We start from the raw sequence: 19947 nt of genomic DNA on the forward strand, positions 1-19947 counted from the left end.
GTTTTATAAAACTCTTAGACTCCCGAATTTGGAGTATCCTACTTTCACGCAATTCATAGGGTTCAACAAGCAATCGATATTTCACGATCAAGGGTGTAGTACTATTTGTAGTAGCGGTCCTTATATATCGTATTAACAATCGAAAGATGGTCGAAAGAAAAAATCTCTATTTGATAGGGTTTCTTCCTATACCTATGAATTTCATTGGACCCAGAAATGATACATTGGAAGAATCTTTTGGCTCATCTTTTTTAATAATTTTGATCCAAAACTAAGCGAAAAAAACCGAGTCTTAAGTTAGTACAAAAGATAAAGCCAAAACTCTATGCTTGCGTTCATATTGACCCAATTAATAATAAATTTAGCTTCCAACTATCTTCCTTGACCACTAGCACTTAAAAATTACTACAAAAATGGTCATACCTTTCATGAGCTACCATTTTGAATTTCAAGTTATTACAATTTTTAATTCAATTTTAAGTTTCAAGTTATTCCCTTTCAAACTTCATATATGTTTATATAAGGAACCCATTTCCATGTTTGGATCTACAAAAGCTAGAAGAAACTCATGGATGAAGTAACTGAAGCCGCCACCCCACGGGTCGTAGCTCCCCCGGCGCAATTTCACTCACCGTCTCTAACTCGCTCGCCTCTACTCTCTAGCGACGATCGGATCGAAACCGTGAGCAAAACTCCGAAATCTTCAAGCCCAAGACCGAGATTCAATATCACTCCGATTGGAAGTCCGATTAGAAGAGCCCTAAACTTAACGAGGCTCGACCCACATGACGCTTGGCTTCCGATCACCGAGTCGAGAAATGGAAATGCGTTCTACGCTGCCTTCCACACGCTTTGCTCCGGCATCGGAATCCAAGCCCTTGTGCTTCCTGTGGCCTTCACCATTCTTGGATGGTAATTTGAAAAGAACATTGATTATGTTATGTTGGGTTTAATGAATTTAATGGGGTTTTGATTGTTTGGTTAATTTCAGGGCTGGAGGAATCATAAGCTTGATCATAGCTTTCATTTGGCAACTTTATACTTTATATTTGATGGTTCAACTTCATGAATCAACTGAAACTGGGTTGCGTTATAGTAGATATCTTCAGCTATTTAGCGTAACATTTGGTGGGTATTCCTTTTTAAGAAAGATCATTCTTTAAAAACTAGTTTCTATATAAACGTTGCTTGTTTTGCAATCTAAATAGTTGTTCGTAAGTCAACAATTTTGATAAATGTAACGGCTCAACTCCACAACTAGTAGATATTGACTTCTTTAAACTTTTTCTTTAGGGTTTCTTCGGGAGGTTTAAAAAATGTGTCTGCTACATAGATGTTTCTATACTGTTATAAAAATGTTTTGTTCTCCTCTCCAATTATAACAAGTTCAAGTTTACAGTTAGTCAATATTGTCTTTTTTGAACTTTCCCTTCTAGGCTTCTTCTCAAGATTTTAAAACGTGTCTACCATGGAGAGCCTTGCACCGTCCGATGACTGGCTCTGATACCATTTATAACAGTCCAAGCTCACCGCTAACAGATATTGTTCTCTTTGAGCATCGGATTTCTTTGGCACTAGTCAAAGTATGGCTAAACCCTCTCAAGAGTATACGTGTTTTAAAACCTTGAGGGAAGCCTAGAAGGGAAAGCCCAAAGACGACAATATTATCTAGCAGTGGCATGACTCTCAAATTGATGTTTACCCAAAAAGAACCGTATCTACTAGCTATGGGTCTAGGCCATTACAAATGGTATTAGAGCCAGACATCGAGCGGTGTGCCAGTGAGAAGGCTGAGGCTCGAAGGGGTGGACACAAGACGGTGTGCCGGCAAGGACGTTGGGCCTCGAAGGAGGTGGATTAGGGAGTCCCACATCGATTGGGGAAGAGAATGAGTACCAACGAGAACGTTGGACCCTGAAGAAGTTTTTGTGAGATCTCATATCAGTTGTAGAGGAAAATAAAACATTTTTTACAAGAGTAGGAAAACTCTCCGAGAGTTTTAAAGCGTTGAGAGGAAGTCCAAAAGAGAAAATTGAAAAAGTACCATATTTGGTAGCGTGAACCTCGCCCATCACAATAAATCTCATTGAATAATTTTTTTATTTTTTTTATTTTACAGGCAACGGGCTTTCAAGGCTATTGGCGTTCTTCCCGATCCTATACCTATCGGCGGGGACATGTGTGGCTCTAATAATCATCGGAGGCTCAACCTCAAAGACCTTCTTCAAAGTGGTTTGTGGAACTAATTGCAACGCCGATTACTTGACACCCATCGAGTGGTACTTAGTGTTCACCTGCGTTGCCGTGCTCTTGGCCCAGCTCCCTAACTTGAACTCCATCGCCGGCGTATCTCTAATCGGAGCCATCACCGCCGTCGGCTACTGCACTTTGATATGGGTAATCTCCGTCGTCAAGGGCAGATTGCCTGGCGTCTCGTACGATCCGGTGAAGCCCGGTGCCCACTTAGAAAGGGCCTTTGACGCTTTGAATGCTCTTGGAATTGTGGCTTTTGCTTTTAGAGGCCACAATCTTGTCCTCGAGATTCAGGTAACTCCCACTACCATATGGTTCTTAATAGGATTATCAACGTTTTAAATTGTGTATTATAGTTTAGTTTCGTGAATCGACACGTCATATTCAAACTTCGACCAAGATATATAATATCTGCAACAAGATGGTTTTTGAAGTTTATTACCCTAATATTGTAACAATCATTCACCAAATAGTGTTAGACACTAATCGGAGTAGGGCTAGACTTTCTCTGACACGTTATAGTGTGAGATCTCACATTAGTTGGAAAGGGGAACGAAACATCTCATAAGGATGTGGAAACCTCTTCTTATAGATGCGTTTTAAAACTGTGAACTTGACGGTGATACTGTAACAGTTAGTCATCGAACGGGTGCGAGACACTGGTCGGAGAATGACTAGACTCTCTCCCAAGTAGATGCATTTTATTGTGAGATCTCATATTGGTTGGAGAGAGGAACTAAGCATTCCTCGTAAGGATGTGAAAACCTCTCCCTAGTAAACGTTTTAAAACTGTGAGGTTGACGGCAATACGTAATGGATCAAAGCATACAATGTTTGTTAGCAGTAGGCTTAAGCTGTTACATATACATATCTAAAAATTTTAGATATCAAACTTGTATGACCTAAATCTTTGCTATTTTTTATGGTCGTCGTTGCAGGCAACTATGCCATCGAGCGAAAAACACCCCTCGCGAGTCCCGATGTGGAGAGGGGTCAAGTTTTCATATTTGGTCGTAGCCATATGTCTCTTTCCCCTCGCCATAGGAGGCTATTGGGCTTATGGTCAGAAGGTAAGCGATCTTCAAAGGATTAAAACGAACATGTTTTTAAGTTGAAAAGACTATTTCTGATAAGACGACTAAAAAATGCTTAAAATTTGCAGATACCCAAAAATGGAGGGATGCTTACAGCTCTATACGCCTTCCATAGTCGTGACACCTCTCAATTCCTCATTGGGTTGACAAGCTTATTCGTGATAATCAATGCTGTGAGCTCGTTCCAAATCTATGGCATGCCGATGTTCGATGCCATCGAAGCATGCTACACAAGGAGGAAGAAGCAAGCATGCCCATGGTGGCTACGAGTCATCTTACGAACAGTATTCAGCTTTCTATGCTTCTTCGTAGCGGTGGCAATCCCATTTCTCGGGAGCGTGGCTGGGCTGGTCGGAGGCATTGCGCTGCCGGTGACATTTGCTTATCCATGCTTCATGTGGCTGAAGATCAAGAAGCCTAAGAAATATGGTGTTGTGTGGTGGGTTAATTGGGTGTTGGGAGTTTTGGGGATGGGGCTGAGTTTGGCCATGATTGCAGCTGGTGTATATGTGGTCACTAACACTGGTGTTCAAGCCAGTTTCTTTAAGCCTCACTAAAACAAAGTGAGCCAAAGCTTCCTCTAATGAATTGATATCATTTAGGGTTTGTGTCTTTATATATGGTTTGAGTTGTTCAATGTTCTTCCAAATGTAATAGTTGAATGTGAAGTGCAATCATACAAGTGCTTTAGTTTGTTTGTGTAGGGAGGAGAAATTTATTGAATGATCGATCAATAATTTGGAGACTATTTCCTAGGTTTAAGTGTGTTTCTAAGAAATGATCGAACTCGAGAATGACCAATCTGAATATAACTCAACTAGTTAAGGCATACGTCTTCAATCAAAAGATTAGAAGTTCGAATCTTTTCATCTTCACTAGTTGAATTAGCATTTTAATCGATGTAGGATCTCACAATTCACCACTCTTTAGGGCCAAGCGTCCTCGTTGGCATTCATTCTCCTCTCCAATCAACATGGGATCTCACAATCCAATTTCCTTCGGGACCTATAAGAAATGTTTTGTTCTCTTCGAGACTAGGGAGAAGTTTCCACACCCTTATAAAGAATGTTTCGTTCTCCTCTCTAACCGATGTGGGACCTCACATACTCGCTATTGGATGAAACTTGAAGACTGCTCGAAAAAGACCAAAACTTAAACAAACGACAAACATAACACGTTCTTAATATATATATAAATTTAGATACAAACTAGGGAGATGACAAAAAAAAAAAAGTGGTACAAGAAATTCAAAAAAGGCAACAAAAATTGCATAGTCGATGACATGAAACCTTACCCAAATTTTGTAAAGAACCTCCACAAGGAGCATAAGAAGATCAATTATAAGTGCAAGAATTGTTGAAAGAGTGGAATTTTCCAAGCTTGTTGGTGCTAAGAGTAACTGAACATGTAATGGTTGTATGGAATGTGGACTTCACCAGCTTCCCTAGAATGTAAGCTCTCGACCTCACAGCCATCGTGAGGTTTAGCGGCATCTCGACCCCGACCCCGTCTTGTTGTTGGTCTCGCCAATTCCCAATTACTGTGATCCCACCGTAGAGCGGGACTTGATGCCCTGCCACCGATGTCGTTAACCTTCGAGAGCTCTGTCTTTTTTGGTAAAACTCCTTCATCTGATTATCAGTTTTCATATTTAGTTCAAAGACTCACGACAATAATTAGATTTCACACGTACCTCTCGAACCCTCCCAAATCAAAATAAATAAAGAAGTTCATTAATTAATTTTATAATTAATAGGCCATTTTTTAAATAAATAAATAAATAAATAAATTAGAGCGTAATTAAGATTTGAACCTGGCCAGAGGCTACATGGAGCTGGAAATAGTGGAGCTGAAATAGTGAGGAGCTGACGTGGACTCCGTAAAACGTGGCAGGATTTCTGTACTTGATCCTCACCGTTGAATTTAATGACATCAGATCCGTTGCCACGCCCCCCGGATCACTTCCTGCCTGAACGTTAAACTTCTCGAACACCATACTCTGAAAATTTACAAAAATGCCATTATGCTTTTAAAAAAAATTCCTCCTTTTCAGTTTTTGTATTTTATTAATAATAACAATAAGATTGAAAACTTATGTCTTAATCGATTAAATTATACATATCGAACTCAATCAGGTACGTACTTGAATGTCAGTTCAGATAGAAGGTTTTATCTTTATTTCATACATTCATTAACTCGAACGAATAAAGAAAAAGTACACACGATCATCTTTCTTCTTTCATAACTATTCGATTAGTTTTCAAGCATTTCGAAACAAAATGTGCAACTCTACTCAATTTGGTTGCCAACCCGTTATTTGTTAATGATTGATTATGTAAGTTATGAACTTTTTAAGTGATAAATCAAACGAGAATAGTTTTAGAAGCTGATGAACTAAGGAAAGACGGTTGAAGTGGGTTTATGACACCTTGTAAAAAGCAAAGAGCAAAGCCAATAGAGCTTATATTCAAAATGGACAATATCAAATTATTGTTGAGAGTCGTGATTCGTAACGAAAATAAATAAATGGGTATTACCTGAATAAGAATTTGAGGGCGGAAGGACTTGGTAGCGCCCCAGAGGATGAGGAAGAAGACGGTGAAAAGAAGAAACAACAGAAGAAACAGAGACAAGTACAGCCGGAGATTCCGATTCCATTTGGGATTCCGATCACCGGATTCCTCCTCTTCTTCATTGGGATCCTGGGGGCGGTGGAGTTTTCTCCAGGCAGAGGGATTGCCGTTCCGGTTGATGTTGTTCTTAAACGCGGCGGAGAATCGGGAACTCGACGACTCACGAGAATGGTAAAAATGGTGCGGCGGCGAACCCATTGGGCTCGAAACGTACGACATTTTTTCCACTTCGTTGGACGAGGGGCTCTGTACGTAGTAGAATCGCCGCGCCGGCGAGAACTGGTCAACGCTCGTCGCCTCCGAGTAGGATCTGGCGTGCATCGTTAGGAACAAGAAACAGAGGATGAGTCTCTGTTTTTGTTGAATAAGAAACAGAGGGTTAGATGGAGACTCACGCGCTTCAAAGCGCGTGTGCCAAGTGGGGAATGGATGTTTTTCCATGGGAGTGCAGGAATGTTGACGTGTCCCTCCGGCTGATGTGCCTCCTCATATGTCACACGTCACCTATTAATTAACCATTAAAGCTGCCAACTAATCGTTCATGCACACTTGGCCAATGCCGACAAGGCATCATAAGTTACCCATACAAATATCAGTCCATATATTCTACTCGCGCTTATCTCATTGTCTAACCACAGCTTGTAACGTGACGAACTTTTCTTTCTTTTTTTAAAGTTTTTTATACTATGAATTGTAGTAACCTGCAAAAGGATGTAATCGTCACCTATCGAGTATTGTTACCGACTTTAGTTACATATCTGATTATGAATGATCCATTATAATATAGCATAACTTATTTGTGAGATCTCAAATAGGTCGGAGAGGAGAATGAAACATTCTTTACAACGGTGTGAAAACCTCTCTTTAGTAGACATGTTTTAAAAAATGTGAAACTGATGGCGATACATAATGAATCAAAGTGAACAATATCTACTAGCGGTGAGCTTGAGCTGTTACAAATGGTATCAGAACCAGACACCGAACGATGTGCTAGCTAGGACGTTATGGCCCCAAGGTTGGTGGATTGTGAAATCTCATATCGATTGGAGAGAGGAACGAAACATTTCTTATAAGGGTATTGAAACCTCTCTCTGGCTAACGATGATTACAAATGGAATCAGATTTAGACACTTGACGAAGTGCTAGTGAGGACATTGGGCCCCCAAGGAGGGGTGAATTATGAGATCCCACATCGGTTTGAGAGAAAAACGAAACATTTAAGGATGTGGAAACCTCTCTTTGTTTGATTAACTATTATATGTAATGAGTCGAAACAGATAATATCAACTAGCAATGAACTTGAGTTGTTACATTAATTTATGATTATATCATAAATTTATTAATTTAAATATATCGAGATGATTAAAAATAATGATTATCAACCATGCTTTAAAAAAATTAATTTTTATTTTTTATTTATAATGTACAAAATTTATCTAAAATAAACCAACTTAAACAACTCAAATATATATTTTTTTTTTCAATAATAATTTTTTAAAACAAATTTAAAATCTATTTTAAAAACAATAGGGAAAAAGGCTTTATCAAGGGCCACCATCATTGAATTGGGCCTGGGCCTGGGCCTTCTCAGATTCCGTAAGGTCCACATTAGCCCGAGATACTCATCGTCCCCATTCCCTAAGCCTCTTCTCAACCACCGCCTCCGCCACCGCGTATTCCAACGCAGCTTCAAAATCCGCCACCAACTCCGCCGAAATCAACCCCACATTCACCCACTCATTATCCTCTCCGTCCTTCCATTTCACCAAATACTCCAAATCTTCTCCCATCCCCCTTCTCCCCAGCAATCTCTCCACCTCCGCGTACTCAAAACACACCTTCTCCACCGCTCCGATCACTCTCTCCAGCCCCACTCTCCTCACGAAATGAACCTTCGGCGTCGCTTTCAGTATCCCTTTTGCCAGACCCAACGGCGTCCGACCCTTATTATCTTCGACCTCCGGATCCGCCCCCAAATCCACCAACAACTCCACCGTCCCTGGTTTCACATACCCAGCCGCCATATGCAGCGCTGTGAACCCACCGCAGTAGTCACGGTGATCGAGATTCACGCCGGCCTCGGCTAACATTCTCACGCACGGCTCTGACCCAAGCCCAGCGACGAAGAGCAGAGCGGTTCTGCCATCTCCGTCAACGGAATCGAAATCGCGGCCGTCGGCGGCGTCTATGAGGGATTTTAATGCGGATTCGTTGGCTTTCTTGGCAGCTGTCCACCAAGGGGCTTCGTAGTCTGCGACAATGTGTTTAGCAATGAAATTGGAGGCGACCCATGTTGGGGAATACCCGTCTTTCCATTTGATTAGATACTCCATCCCGGCGGCGTCGGACCGAGCTCGACTTCCGATGATGGCATCGACCTCGCCGTGGGATTCATTGTCCTCTGGTTTGTGAGTCCGTTGTGCGTGGTGCTTATTGGTTTGGAGGGCGTAGTGTGTGAAACATTTGAAGTTGCGGCGGAGATTGAGATGGGGAATCCGAGAGGGGGATGGGAGAGGTTGCTTGGGGCAGAGAGACTGGTCGTCCATGGGGAAATTCGCGGCGGTGGTGCGGCGGGGAAATGTGGCCGTGAAGAAGAAGAAGAAGAAGAAGAAGAAGAAGAAGAAGAAAAGCCACCGGATTCATGGCCGGAGGATTCCAAATTTCGTGGTGTTTAGTTTTTCTGTTCAAGCCAGTTCAGGCCAGAGTTCAGGCCGTTGTGTTGTGACCCTGGATGGTAGTGGGCTGTTAGGATAGGCCCAGCCTATGAGCATGGAATTCTAGTATTAATAACCAAATTCAAATTCTTCCAACAATAAACGGTTCAAATAACATAATATATACTATAAAAATCTCTTTAACACACGTGTTTTAAAATGTGAAGTTGACGGCGACATGTAACGGGTTAAAATAGACAATATTTGCTAGCTAGATTAAAGTTGTTACAAATGGTATCAGAGTCAACACTAGACAGTATGCCAGTGGGGAAGTTGGGTCAACAAGGAGAGTGAATTGTGAGATCCACGTTAGTTTGAAGAGGGGAAAAACGGTTACAAATAGAATCAAAGTCAGACACTAGTGAATGTGGGTGTGCCAGCGAGAAAGCTAGGTCACCAAGGAGGGTGGATTATGAGATCCCACATTAATTCAAAGAGGGAAAAAACTGTGAGGCTGATGACTATTTTTTTCATTTACAAATTTGTAATATCTAAAGCTCAATGCTACTTGTGGCTCACCTTCCGCTACAGTGCCTTGGTGGTATTCTTCTTGGTCTTTTGTATAATGTCAAACGACTCTCAAATTGAGTCATCTTGACTACTAGACCCCATTAAACCCAACAATCTCATACTTGGAAACTAATCTTTGATCGTCACTTACGTGCCTTCAAATTTCAATACCTACAAAAAAAATTCTTTACCCATTATAAAAAAAGTATATATACATCTATTATAGATCCTTTTTGAAGTTCCTCTCAAGATTTTTAAAACGTGTCTACTAAGAGAGATTTTCACACATTTATAAAACATGTTTTATTCTCCTTTTGGGATCTCACAATTCACCCCTTCGAGATTCAGTATCTTGGCTGACACTCGCTCCTCTCTTTGATCGATGTGCAATCTCACAATTAACCTATACCACGAACATAAAAACTCTCTATTAAATAGAAAGCGAAATAAATAGTGGGTGGAGAATATGATGCAAGCTATCAGTTTTAAGTCAAACTTATCATGTTAAGTTGATCTACCAAACATTTTAAATTCCATTTTTTTATTTTAAACAAATCAAATCAAATCAATCCGTCTATTTCAAGAATCTCTAGTCTCTTCACACAGAATATATGTCTTAATCAGTTTGAATTATTTTTAACTCTTACTTGGTTGTTTATTATAAAAATGTTTATACACTTAACTGATCGATCTAGATTTATTTCTCAAACAATCGAACTATGTTCGTTTGTTATATTTATTTAGATTCAACAAGTTGAATCACACATTGATTTAGTCTATAAATTTTAAAAAACGTTTAATATGATCTTAAATTTTTTATTTTATGCCAAATATATTTTAATTTCATTTCTTTGGTGTCTACTATGTTCTTAACCTATTTTAGGTTTTTGTACAAATTTTAGACCAAGAAGATAAAAAATTTCAAAACTTTTAGATATAAAATTTAAATTTATGCTTAATAGAATCATTAATTATTGAATTTATCAAAATATTTTTAAATTCAGAACGTATAAAATAAGGATATTTATAATGACATGATAATCTAAACAACATGAATTACCCAACCCAACTCAACCCAACCCGTAAAGGGTTATATATTTTTTTTTTTTTTAAGTAAGTTGAGTTGAATTTTTGAAAAATTAAGAATTCGAATGGGTTTGATGGTCAATCTGACCAACTGAAAAATAGGGATACAACCTAACCTAATCCTACCTTACTTATAAGATTATTATGAACGCTAAAATATTTGACATTTATCATCAATGTTAGTGATGTTTTGTGACTGGTCAACCGTTTATATTTGAATTTTATGGAATTTTAGTTATTAATTTAACATGTATTATATATAAGTATAATTTTTTTAAAAGAACAACCCGACAAGTCGGATTAGGTAGAGTTATGAAATCTATTCGAATGGTTCGGGTCACCGACCCATTTATACTATAAAATCCTAAAAATTTATAGCCCTAAATCCACAAATTAATTTAGTTTCAAATTTTAGATGCCCACCAATTCCATTGTGAACTTATCTCATCAAAACGACGTAGTTTTAAAGCAAAACCCACCAAATTTCCAAAAAACACACGGAAACTGCTGTCTCCATCACACTGGATCGCACCCTTCCGCGTACATACACAAAATAAAATTCAACTCTTTGACGTCTCTCCTTCGATCTGAACCGTCGATCAATCCCGGCCCCACATCACAAAAAACAATCCCCACCGTCAGATAAGGCCAGCTGGAAAGAAGGCGTGTTTGGCTGTGAATTTTTTCAGCACATGAAAATTCCGTGTGTCGCGTCACAACTCACGGGGTTTCCACCGTTACCATCCAACCAAACCCCAAACGCGGCTTTATAATTTATTTTCCTTTTTTTTTTCTATTTCCGACGTGGCACCTTCTTATTGGCTCACACTCCCCACCGCTTCCACTAATCACTCTCCATTTTGACTCTCATTTTATTTCTTTAAGAAAAAATAAATTAATTATTATCAATAATACGATGTTGCCTGAAAAATAATTTAAATATTATTTAGTTGACCTTCAAACCTATTCATATTATTAATTCCAGATCTGAAATCTATAATAAATATAAATCTGTTAGCATGTGGTGGTCAAAATCAAAATCAAAATTAAATTAATTAAAATCCATACACACTTATATATTCATTTAAAACTCTTATTTTATTTTATTTTATTTTATTTAAGAAATAAAAATTAAACCATTTATATTCACTAAAAAAAAATTAAAAAAACAATTTTGGAGTTTTTTAATTGGTGAAGATATTATATATTTTTCTTGAATGTTTAATTTCATTGTTTAATTAGAAAATTACTTATTAGCCAACTAATAAACTCGATGTAATTATATAAATAAAAAATTAAAAAATTAAAAAATTAAAAAATTAAAATTTCCCGAATAGTTGGAAGTATAAGTTAATAAACACTATATTAAATTAAAAATTAAATCCTTTAATTTTTAACCTTGTATTTAATAAAATCATAAATAAATGAGATTTATTAAAATATCTATTAAAATATCGCAAGTTTATTGATTATTAGATATAAGATTAAAAAAAATTAAAATTTATATTTAATAGTATTTATTTTCAATTATATATTTAATATATATTTATATTTTTTAAAAATAAATAAAATTGGTCGAAGACTTATTATATACAAAATTAATAATTAAGATTTATTTTAATATTTGTGTTCTCAATTTTAAATTATAAGATGAGATTTAATCAATTTTTTATATTTCTAAAAAGAGATAAAAAGGTTTTTTTTTTATCACAATATTACTTTTAACATTTTATAAATATTTTTTAAATTATTATTGAAATAAAAAAAACATTAATAGTGACATATTAATGTAAATTCATACTCGAACACCACCACATTATTCCATGTTTCAATTGAAAATTTAAAATCTCGTATTTGAATCAAATAAAAATTTAAAGAAAAAAAAAATCGTAAGCATAAAACATTGTCTCTATTCTAAATAATATAAACACAACGAGTAAAATCATGTCGGAAAAAAAAAAACAGACTTTTCTCGACACTATAAAGTTATCATCAAACTTATTCCATCGGTTTCTAAAGTCAAACTTATTAAAATACCCTAAATTTAACAATTTATCAGATAAAAATATAAAAAAAAAAAAAAAAAAAGGAAAGTAACTAAAGATTAAAAAAAAATTGTTACAATAAAAAAATAGCAATGTATTAAATAATTTTTAATATGAAATGAAAATAATTCTTAATTTAATATATATTTTTTTAAAGGAATTGAAAATGAGTTAATAGATTATTCAGATTATTTTCTAAATAATAATAATAATAAAAAGGAAATAAAATTAGGAGAACAGCGGAGTCTTTTTCCAACGTGGAAAACAGTTAAATCTTTGCTGTAATAACCGCGGCTACTCCACGCCACGCCAGACGCCACGCCACGCCACGCCACCAAGCTTCCTCTCTCTTTCCCATTTTCCATTTAAATTAATAAATAAATTAATTTAGTTTAATTAAATATTATAAGGAATTAAAAAATGTATATAAATCTTTGGAAGTGGCGTTTGGGGTTATTATATTCGCCTTCTTCTTCACTTTAAATACTCCATTTATTTCTTCATCAGTTACCCATTTTCTCTAAACTGAAACCCATTAAAATTCAGTCCCTTTCTCTCTCTAGAATCCATTAAAGACTCCATTTTTTTTGCTTTGAAGCTCCAAAAATGGCACCAAAACCAGCTGAATTATGGTGTTTTTATGTTGCTCTGGCTCTGGGATTCATGGGCATTGCCATTGCTGATAGCCCTTATCGATTCTTCGATTGGAATGTCACCTACGGCGATATCTATCCTCTCGGCGTTCGCCAACAGGTCCGAGATCATGTTCACCGTAATTAAATTTAGCCTACTTAAGCTTTTGAGTTCAGTGGTGATTTAATTTTGTATCATGTTGATTCTGTAGGGGATTTTGATCAACGGGCAGTTTCCGGGACCGGAGATTTACGCCGTTACGAACGATAATCTTTACATCAATGTTCATAATAGTCTCCCGGAGCCATTTCTTCTGTCTTGGTTAGTCTTCTTCTTCTCTCTCTTTCTTTTTCAGAAGGTGGAATAGTTTTGTGATGAAGAAAGGAATGTTTACATAATTAATATTTATTTTTATTTAATTTTAAAAACCACCTTAGTTAGCACTCTACCATCCTTGGAACCCAGCATTCTCGCTAGCATTGTCTCATGACTGCCACTGATACCATTTATAACTGTTCAAACCTACTACTAAAAAAATATTGTACTTTTTGTTCTCTATAGAGATTTGAATTCTACTTCTAAGTCTTCCTTCCTTAGATCTATTCTTAAATCTAAAATGTATTTAAAAGTTTTAAAAATTAATTAATCTATTATATATAAATTTAATTTAATGAGTTTTTGAAAAATATTTTAGTTTTTGAAATGTGGGGGAGGAATTTAAAAATATTATTTTGGAAATGTGTGATAAGGAAATAAAATAAATGAGGGAATTAGACAAAATTATTAAAAAAATAAGGTGGAAAAATGGAATTTTAATTTAATTTATAATTTTATTATAATAATTAAATAAATTAGATTGTAATTTGGAAGAACAAGACAACACGTGAGAAGAGAATAAAATGTAATTTTAACTTTATGCGCCAAAGTCGCTTTAAAGCTTTATTAATTTTCCTTGTGGAAAACGTAACCGAGGGATTAGGTGACGTTATCAACTCCCAGTAAAATAAGAAAAAAGAAAAAAAGAAAAGGAAAATACAATTGGATCTTGGGCCCATTTAACTTGGGCCTCTATTTTTAATTTGGGCCTACTAGTTCGGCCCATTAAAATTAACCGCGCTTTTATGAATCTCACGTAGGAATGGAGTTCAACAGAGGAAGAATTCGTACCAAGACGGAGTGTACGGAACAACCTGCCCAATTCCGCCGGGGAAGAACTTCACCTACAGAATTCAGGTGAAGGATCAGATCGGAACTTACTTCTATTTTCCCTCTCTTGCATTCCACAAGGCCGCTGGTGGATTTGGAAGTATTAGAGTACTCAGCCGCCCCCTCATTCCGGTTCCCTTCCCGGAGCCCGCTGCTGATTACACCCTCCTCATCGGTGACTGGTACACCGCCAATCACTCGGTAATGAACGGTTCGACTTTCGTGGCTAATGTAGAAGTTTGGATGATTTCATTATTGTTTTCTGATTTCGAGGAATTTGTTTGTGTTGTTTGTTTTGATTAGATTTTGAAAACCATCTTGGATGGTGGTCACAGACTCCCTAACCCTAATGGAATTGTCATCAATGGCCGTGGTCCGCAAGCTACCACGTTCACCGTTGAAAAGGGTAATTTGAGATTTGGATTCACTTCCTAATGTGCTTTGTGGAACCGAATGAGATCATTTATGGGTTTTTTTAAAAAATTCTTTTGCAGGCAAGACTTACAGATTTAGAATAACGAATGTTGGGCTTCAGCATTCACTGAATTTCAGGGTTCAAGATCATGAGATGACGCTTGTTGAAGTTGAAGGCACCCACACAATGCAGAATACTTATTCATCCCTTGATGTTCATGTGGGTCAATCTTATTCGGTGCTCATCACTGCGAATCAGCCATCTCGTGATTTCTATATTGCTGTATCAACACGGTTTGCTTCCAAGATTCTCAACTCCACTGCCATTCTTCATTACAGCGACTCCACCACCTCTGTTTCTGGTCCAATTCCTGGTGGACCAACCAATGAAATCGATTGGTCTCTTAACCAGGCTCGTTCTGTCAGGTATTGTCCATTGAATCCTTCCCTTTTTGCTTTCTGTTTGAGAAACAAATGGTAATTGCTTCAGAATTTGATACTCTTAGTATAATGTAGCTTATATTTTTGTTTTTCTGTGTCTTTAGGACTAATCTCACTGCTAGCGGACCGAGACCGAATCCGCAGGGCTCGTATCACTATGGTTTGATAAATATTTCCAGGACTATCAAGCTGGAGAGTTCAGCAGCTCTTGTCGATCGCAAGCAGAGATATGCTGTTAACAGTGTATCTTTCATTCCTGCTGACACACCTCTTAAGCTTGCAGATTACTTCAACATTGATGGCGTTTTTCGCATTGGAAGTATCCCAGATTTTCCATCTGGCAAGAAAATGTACCTTGATACCTCAGTCATGGGAGCTGACTATAGAGCCTTCATTGAGATTGTCTTCCAGAACCACGAGAACATCGTACAGAGTTGGCATCTTGATGGATACTCCTTCTGGGTTGTCGGGTAAGAACCATTTAATTGTTAAATCCAGCAATGTATGCCTCAAGAATGATCAAGTATATATATTTCTGGTAATGTCTTGTGGTTTTGACTGAGCAAACTTCACTATTCCATAAATTACTCATTCAACACTAACTTATTGTTGCAGAATGGATGGAGGAGTTTGGACTCCTGCTAGCAGAGAACAGTACAATCTCCGAGATGCAGTTTCACGGTGTACGACTCAGGTATATTATCTCACCATTCTATGCGAGAAATTCGAATCACATCAATCGAGTTCGGTATAAAATCTGATTGGAACTATAAAGTGATGAAATTTTTATTGATCATTTGTAGGTATACCCAAAGTCATGGACAGCCATTTATGTTTCACTTGACAATGTTGGAATGTGGAATATAAGGTCAGAGTTTTGGGCAAGACAATACCTTGGACAACAATTTTATCTCAGAGTTTACACACCAGTTAAGTCCTTGAGGGATGAGTACAATGTTCCAGATAATGCTCTCCTTTGTGGGAAGGCTGCCGGCAGAAGCACTGCATCTCCATAAACACCTGCTGTCATGATGAACAACTCATTCTTTCAATTGAGGTTTGGGCTCGCAAACATCCCATTTGCACCCGTCTCCAGTATTTTTCTAAGCACACTTCATTGCCATTTTCTTCATATTGTATTTGGCTTTCTTCCTCTGGCTTAATGTTGCTTCCAATTAACAAGTAAGTATACAGTAGAAAGAATAAGGAGAGGAACATTCTGCTGTGATGCTAACCTGTTTACAAATCTATAAACTATAATGATCTTGATAAGTATCAGCATGTTTTCCTCTCTTTCTTCTTCGTTGCTGCATACTTTCATTGTAATTTGAACAAAATGTAAGAGAAGGAAGAAGGAAAAAATTGTTTTAGTGAGTAGGATAGCAATTTTAGTAGTTCTTTTCCTTCCTGTGAATTATTGTACCCCAATAAGAAAATTGTTCGATATTCTTTATTTATTTTTAAGATCAGCCAGATTCCGTCTCTCTCTGTCTCTCTGTCTCTCTTCCCCCTCCACCAAGGGAATAAGAACAATATTGTTGGTTGTTATGTGCTCAAATTCTGCTATAATTTTCATCCACCTGTGCTCATTCTAATCTAGGTGGAAACTATCAAGCTAGGCAAACAATTGATTTACATGAGTTTTGTAGATTACAACTTTTGTTGAGTACTCTGATTTGATACATTTACAAAGACAAGTGATGAGAAAATAATTATACCTTATTGAATATTTCATTTCCATACCATTCATATGTTAGTATTTATAATGTGAGATCCCACATCGATTGAGGAGGAGAACGAAACACCCTTTAAAAAGGGTGTGAAAACCTCTCCCTAGCAGACGCGTTTTAAAAACATTGAGGAGAAGCTTGAAAGGAAAAGCCCAAAGAGGAAAATATCTGCTAGCGGTGGGCTTGGACTGTTACATATAATATGTTTATATAATATGTTTATGTGACGTTTAAGTTGTCAGAAAATCCATAGTTATGGTCTGTTCTGGTGGTATCTTGAAGGGCCGATTCTTCATTTTTCCACAATCCCATCTCAGCTTTGGGAGTCATCACTGTAAGAAGATCCTTTCTTCCCCTCTGCATTTTCTTCAAGTACTCTGGTTCTTCAAATAGCTTCACTATCTGCAATGTGTTCTATCACAGGGTTAGCTCTGATAAAGTGAAATTTTGATGCAGGGGAAGAATTTTTTTACCGTCTCCATTGTTGGTCGTCTTGATGACGAGTGCAAGAGGCAAAGGCGGGCGACAATCATCATCATTTCCATCACTTCATGGTTGTAGTCTTCCTTCAAATTTGGATCAATTAGATGTTCTGCTAAGTTACAGCCTAGTAGGGACCTTGCCTGTGGATTGGTATGATGAAATATCTTAACTATCATGCAGATAAGAAAACTCCGGATTAAAAGCTACCCGAAATGTTCGGTTCTTCATTTACTTACCCAGAAAACTAAGCTTCTACGGTTTGTCTGCTCTGTCTGAATTGCATCTTTCCCAGTGATGAGTTCCAAAAGTACGACACCATAGGAATAAACATCGACCTTCTCATTAACCTTTCCAAACATCAAGTACTCCGGGGCTAAGTAGCCGAACCTCCCAATCTCAACTTGTGTCGAGTCCTCTTGAACTTCCTGAAGTACCATTGCTTCTCCAAAGTCTGATAACTGAAAATGTGAGAAGTTACAGAACATAACTCAGAGATAAGACAGCTTAAAGGAAGGAGAAATGGGAACTGACTTGTGGTTGGCACTGATCAGAGAGCAGAATATTGGATGATTTTATGTTCCTATGAATAATCGGAGGGCTGCAAGAATGATGAAGATACTTCAATGCCTTCGCGACCCCGATCGCAACTTGCACTCGATCAGTCCATTTGAGTTTCCTCAAATGCTGCATCAAGTTTCCTTTCAACTGATTGTACACAACCGCTCGGATCTCCTCACGGTTACAACAGCCTACAATCTTAACAATGTTTTCATGTCTCAGACCCGCCAACATTTCGATCTCTCGGAGTAGAACTTCCGACGAAAACTGTTTGGTTTGGACCTTCACAGCTACGAACTGCCCATCCTCGAGCTTCGCACTATACATTTTAAAGCACACACCCTCTCCAATCAACATCACAGGGCTGAAGTTCTTGGTTGCAAAAGCAATCTCTTGGGGTGTGAAAAGCCTGACAGAATGCTTCAAATCGACATGGTTCAGCTTCTCGAATGCAAATGTGGGGACTGGTCTCTGAGATCCTTCTGGTTGCACTGATGGTAATGGTGAGGAAGAAGAAGAAGAAGAAGATGATGATTCAGTCAATGGGTTTGGTGAATGATGGGCTGAAGATGACAGGGGAGCTTTGAGGATTGGCCTTGTGGAGCCGTCTTGAGAAGTGCCCTTCATTTGGACTTGAATCTTTCCCCTATTGTCCATTGCCATAAGGGTACAAGTTGGGGGCAGCCCTTTCAAGCATGTTTTAACAACTGAATCTTTGGGACTGCATAACTAATTACAACTCATGTGAGGGACTAAAATGCAAGTATCTTTTGATAGTTTTGAAACGTTTGTGAGAAGTCAAAAGTAAAATTGCAACTATACCCCAGAGTGGTGGTTCCGAGAACAAGAATGGTCGCAAAGTTGAGTCGAACCTGATGCGTCAATTCTAAAATGTAGGATTCTCCTTCACAAATCCGAACTTGAAAATCGACCTGAAAAATCATCATTCGATCAACAAAACAAAACCCTTCAATTCTCATTACAAAAACATAAAATCCAATCAGCCATTTTTGACCTGCTTGGATTTGCAGAGATCTTCATGAATATGAAAAGTATTTGGATCGAAATTCTCATTCGGCTCTTGAACATGAACAGCCACCACATTATCCCCTGTTCTTACCACCCCCACTAGCATTCTCAGCAGAATCTCTCTGCCGGAGTTTGCAGAGTTCAAGCCGATGATGATCGTTCTCTTCTTGGTCGCCGCCGATTTGGTTTTCACAAGAGACATCATTTTTGTTCTTTCTTTTTGAGATCAGCCGGCGCCGGAGAGAGAATCAAAAGCTGAAGAATTGCCATGAATTTAATAACAATAGAAGCTGATTAGTTGAAGTAATGGGGTGGTGGCTAAAACAGTTTTGAGAGTTGAAATACAGTGAAGTGGATTGTTGAAGTAGCTGGAATATCTCAATCAAATTGGATGACCCTTCTTCAATGAGGCAGCTCTCCATTTATGAGGTGCCTTTGCTAGTTCTTAATGTCGTGCTTGTTATTAGAAACTACACAACAACAATGTTGGTTCGGTGACAAATAAAATGAATTTTGGGGTAAGAATGGGTGGAGAAACTACTCGATAACCAAATGTTGAAGAACGAGTTGGGTGTTTTATGAGATTAGCTCATTTGATATCGAGCGAGTACTCAAAGTTGCTTTCACCCAAGTTCCAGTAGTCGAGGACAGGTATCTGTGAATTTATCAACTTCGAGTACTTGCACGTCCTTAACTTTGTGAGCAAGATTCACCTCGTCCCTGAGCCAACAAGAAGACAAACAGAAAAAGAAGAAAAAAAGTACACAAAACATAACTGAACCACATCATGAAACAGCACATAACAGAGGGCATTAAAGCTCTATCTTTTTCTTGCTTTTGTTCATTCACAAGACAAGTAGAAGCTCCCACCTTAAATACTTTCCAACAAGAAGCACTTGCATCTTTATACCCAAAAGAGGCATTAAACACTTCTTCTAGCTCGAAAAAGATAAGAGCATAAAGCTTTACTTTCGGGCTTTCCCTCAAAGGTTTTTAAAATGCGTACACTCTTATAAAAAATACTTTGTTCCTCTCTCCAAACTATATGAGATCTCACAATCCACCCCCTTTAGAGCCCAACGTCCTTGCTGGCACTCATTTCTCTCCAATCGATGTGG

The 19947-nt window shown here is 37.7% G+C and overlaps 5 protein-coding genes across 6 annotated transcripts; 2 read left to right on the plus strand and 3 right to left on the minus strand.

Annotated features, from left to right (window-relative positions):
• Window positions 1-461: 461 nt before the first annotated feature.
• Window positions 462-4092, plus strand: LOC111468175 (lysine histidine transporter-like 8). Its single transcript, XM_023113296.1, has 5 exons — window positions 462-912; window positions 992-1128; window positions 2120-2547; window positions 3192-3323; window positions 3416-4092. Exons 1-5 carry the CDS (start codon window positions 569-571, stop codon window positions 3902-3904), a joined length of 1530 nt encoding a protein of 509 aa, XP_022969064.1. The 5' UTR covers window positions 462-568; the 3' UTR covers window positions 3905-4092.
• Window positions 4093-4613: 521 nt separating this feature from the next.
• On the minus strand, window positions 4614-6601 carry LOC111468240. The gene is made up of 3 exons (XM_023113394.1): window positions 5885-6601; window positions 5161-5346; window positions 4614-4978 (listed from the first exon to the last, which is right to left on the minus strand). The coding sequence occupies exons 1-3, from the start codon at window positions 6419-6421 to the stop codon at window positions 4682-4684; spliced, it is 1020 nt and encodes a 339-aa protein (XP_022969162.1). The 5' UTR covers window positions 6422-6601; the 3' UTR covers window positions 4614-4681.
• A 924-nt stretch (window positions 6602-7525) lies between these two features.
• Window positions 7526-8816, minus strand: LOC111468257 (signal recognition particle 43 kDa protein, chloroplastic-like). Its single transcript, XM_023113416.1, has one exon. The coding sequence runs from the start codon at window positions 8524-8526 to the stop codon at window positions 7603-7605; it is 924 nt and encodes a 307-aa protein (XP_022969184.1). The 5' UTR covers window positions 8527-8816; the 3' UTR covers window positions 7526-7602.
• A 3992-nt stretch (window positions 8817-12808) lies between these two features.
• Window positions 12809-16512, plus strand: LOC111468166 (L-ascorbate oxidase homolog). The gene is made up of 8 exons (XM_023113286.1): window positions 12809-13088; window positions 13180-13289; window positions 14105-14375; window positions 14478-14580; window positions 14669-15014; window positions 15134-15499; window positions 15645-15723; window positions 15833-16512. Exons 1-8 carry the CDS (start codon window positions 12942-12944, stop codon window positions 16043-16045), a joined length of 1635 nt encoding a protein of 544 aa, XP_022969054.1. The 5' UTR covers window positions 12809-12941; the 3' UTR covers window positions 16046-16512.
• A 381-nt stretch (window positions 16513-16893) lies between these two features.
• On the minus strand, window positions 16894-19864 carry LOC111468167 (PTI1-like tyrosine-protein kinase 2). 2 transcript variants are annotated; one of them, XM_023113288.1, is made up of 7 exons: window positions 19371-19864; window positions 18816-19299; window positions 18623-18732; window positions 17774-18521; window positions 17479-17700; window positions 17233-17382; window positions 16894-17161 (listed from the first exon to the last, which is right to left on the minus strand). In XM_023113288.1, the coding sequence occupies exons 2-7, from the start codon at window positions 19032-19034 to the stop codon at window positions 16979-16981; spliced, it is 1632 nt and encodes a 543-aa protein (XP_022969056.1). In that variant the 5' UTR covers window positions 19035-19299; window positions 19371-19864; the 3' UTR covers window positions 16894-16978. The 2 variants fall into 2 exon arrangements, with proteins under 2 accessions (XP_022969056.1, XP_022969055.1); XM_023113287.1 differs by having other exon boundaries at window positions 18816-19864.
• Between the last annotated feature and the right edge of the window lie 83 nt (window positions 19865-19947).

This window comes from Cucurbita maxima, unplaced genomic scaffold (genome assembly GCF_002738345.1).
Source record: "Cucurbita maxima cultivar Rimu unplaced genomic scaffold, Cmax_1.0 Cma_Scf00036, whole genome shotgun sequence".
Lineage (NCBI taxonomy): Eukaryota > Viridiplantae > Streptophyta > Magnoliopsida > Cucurbitales > Cucurbitaceae > Cucurbita > Cucurbita maxima.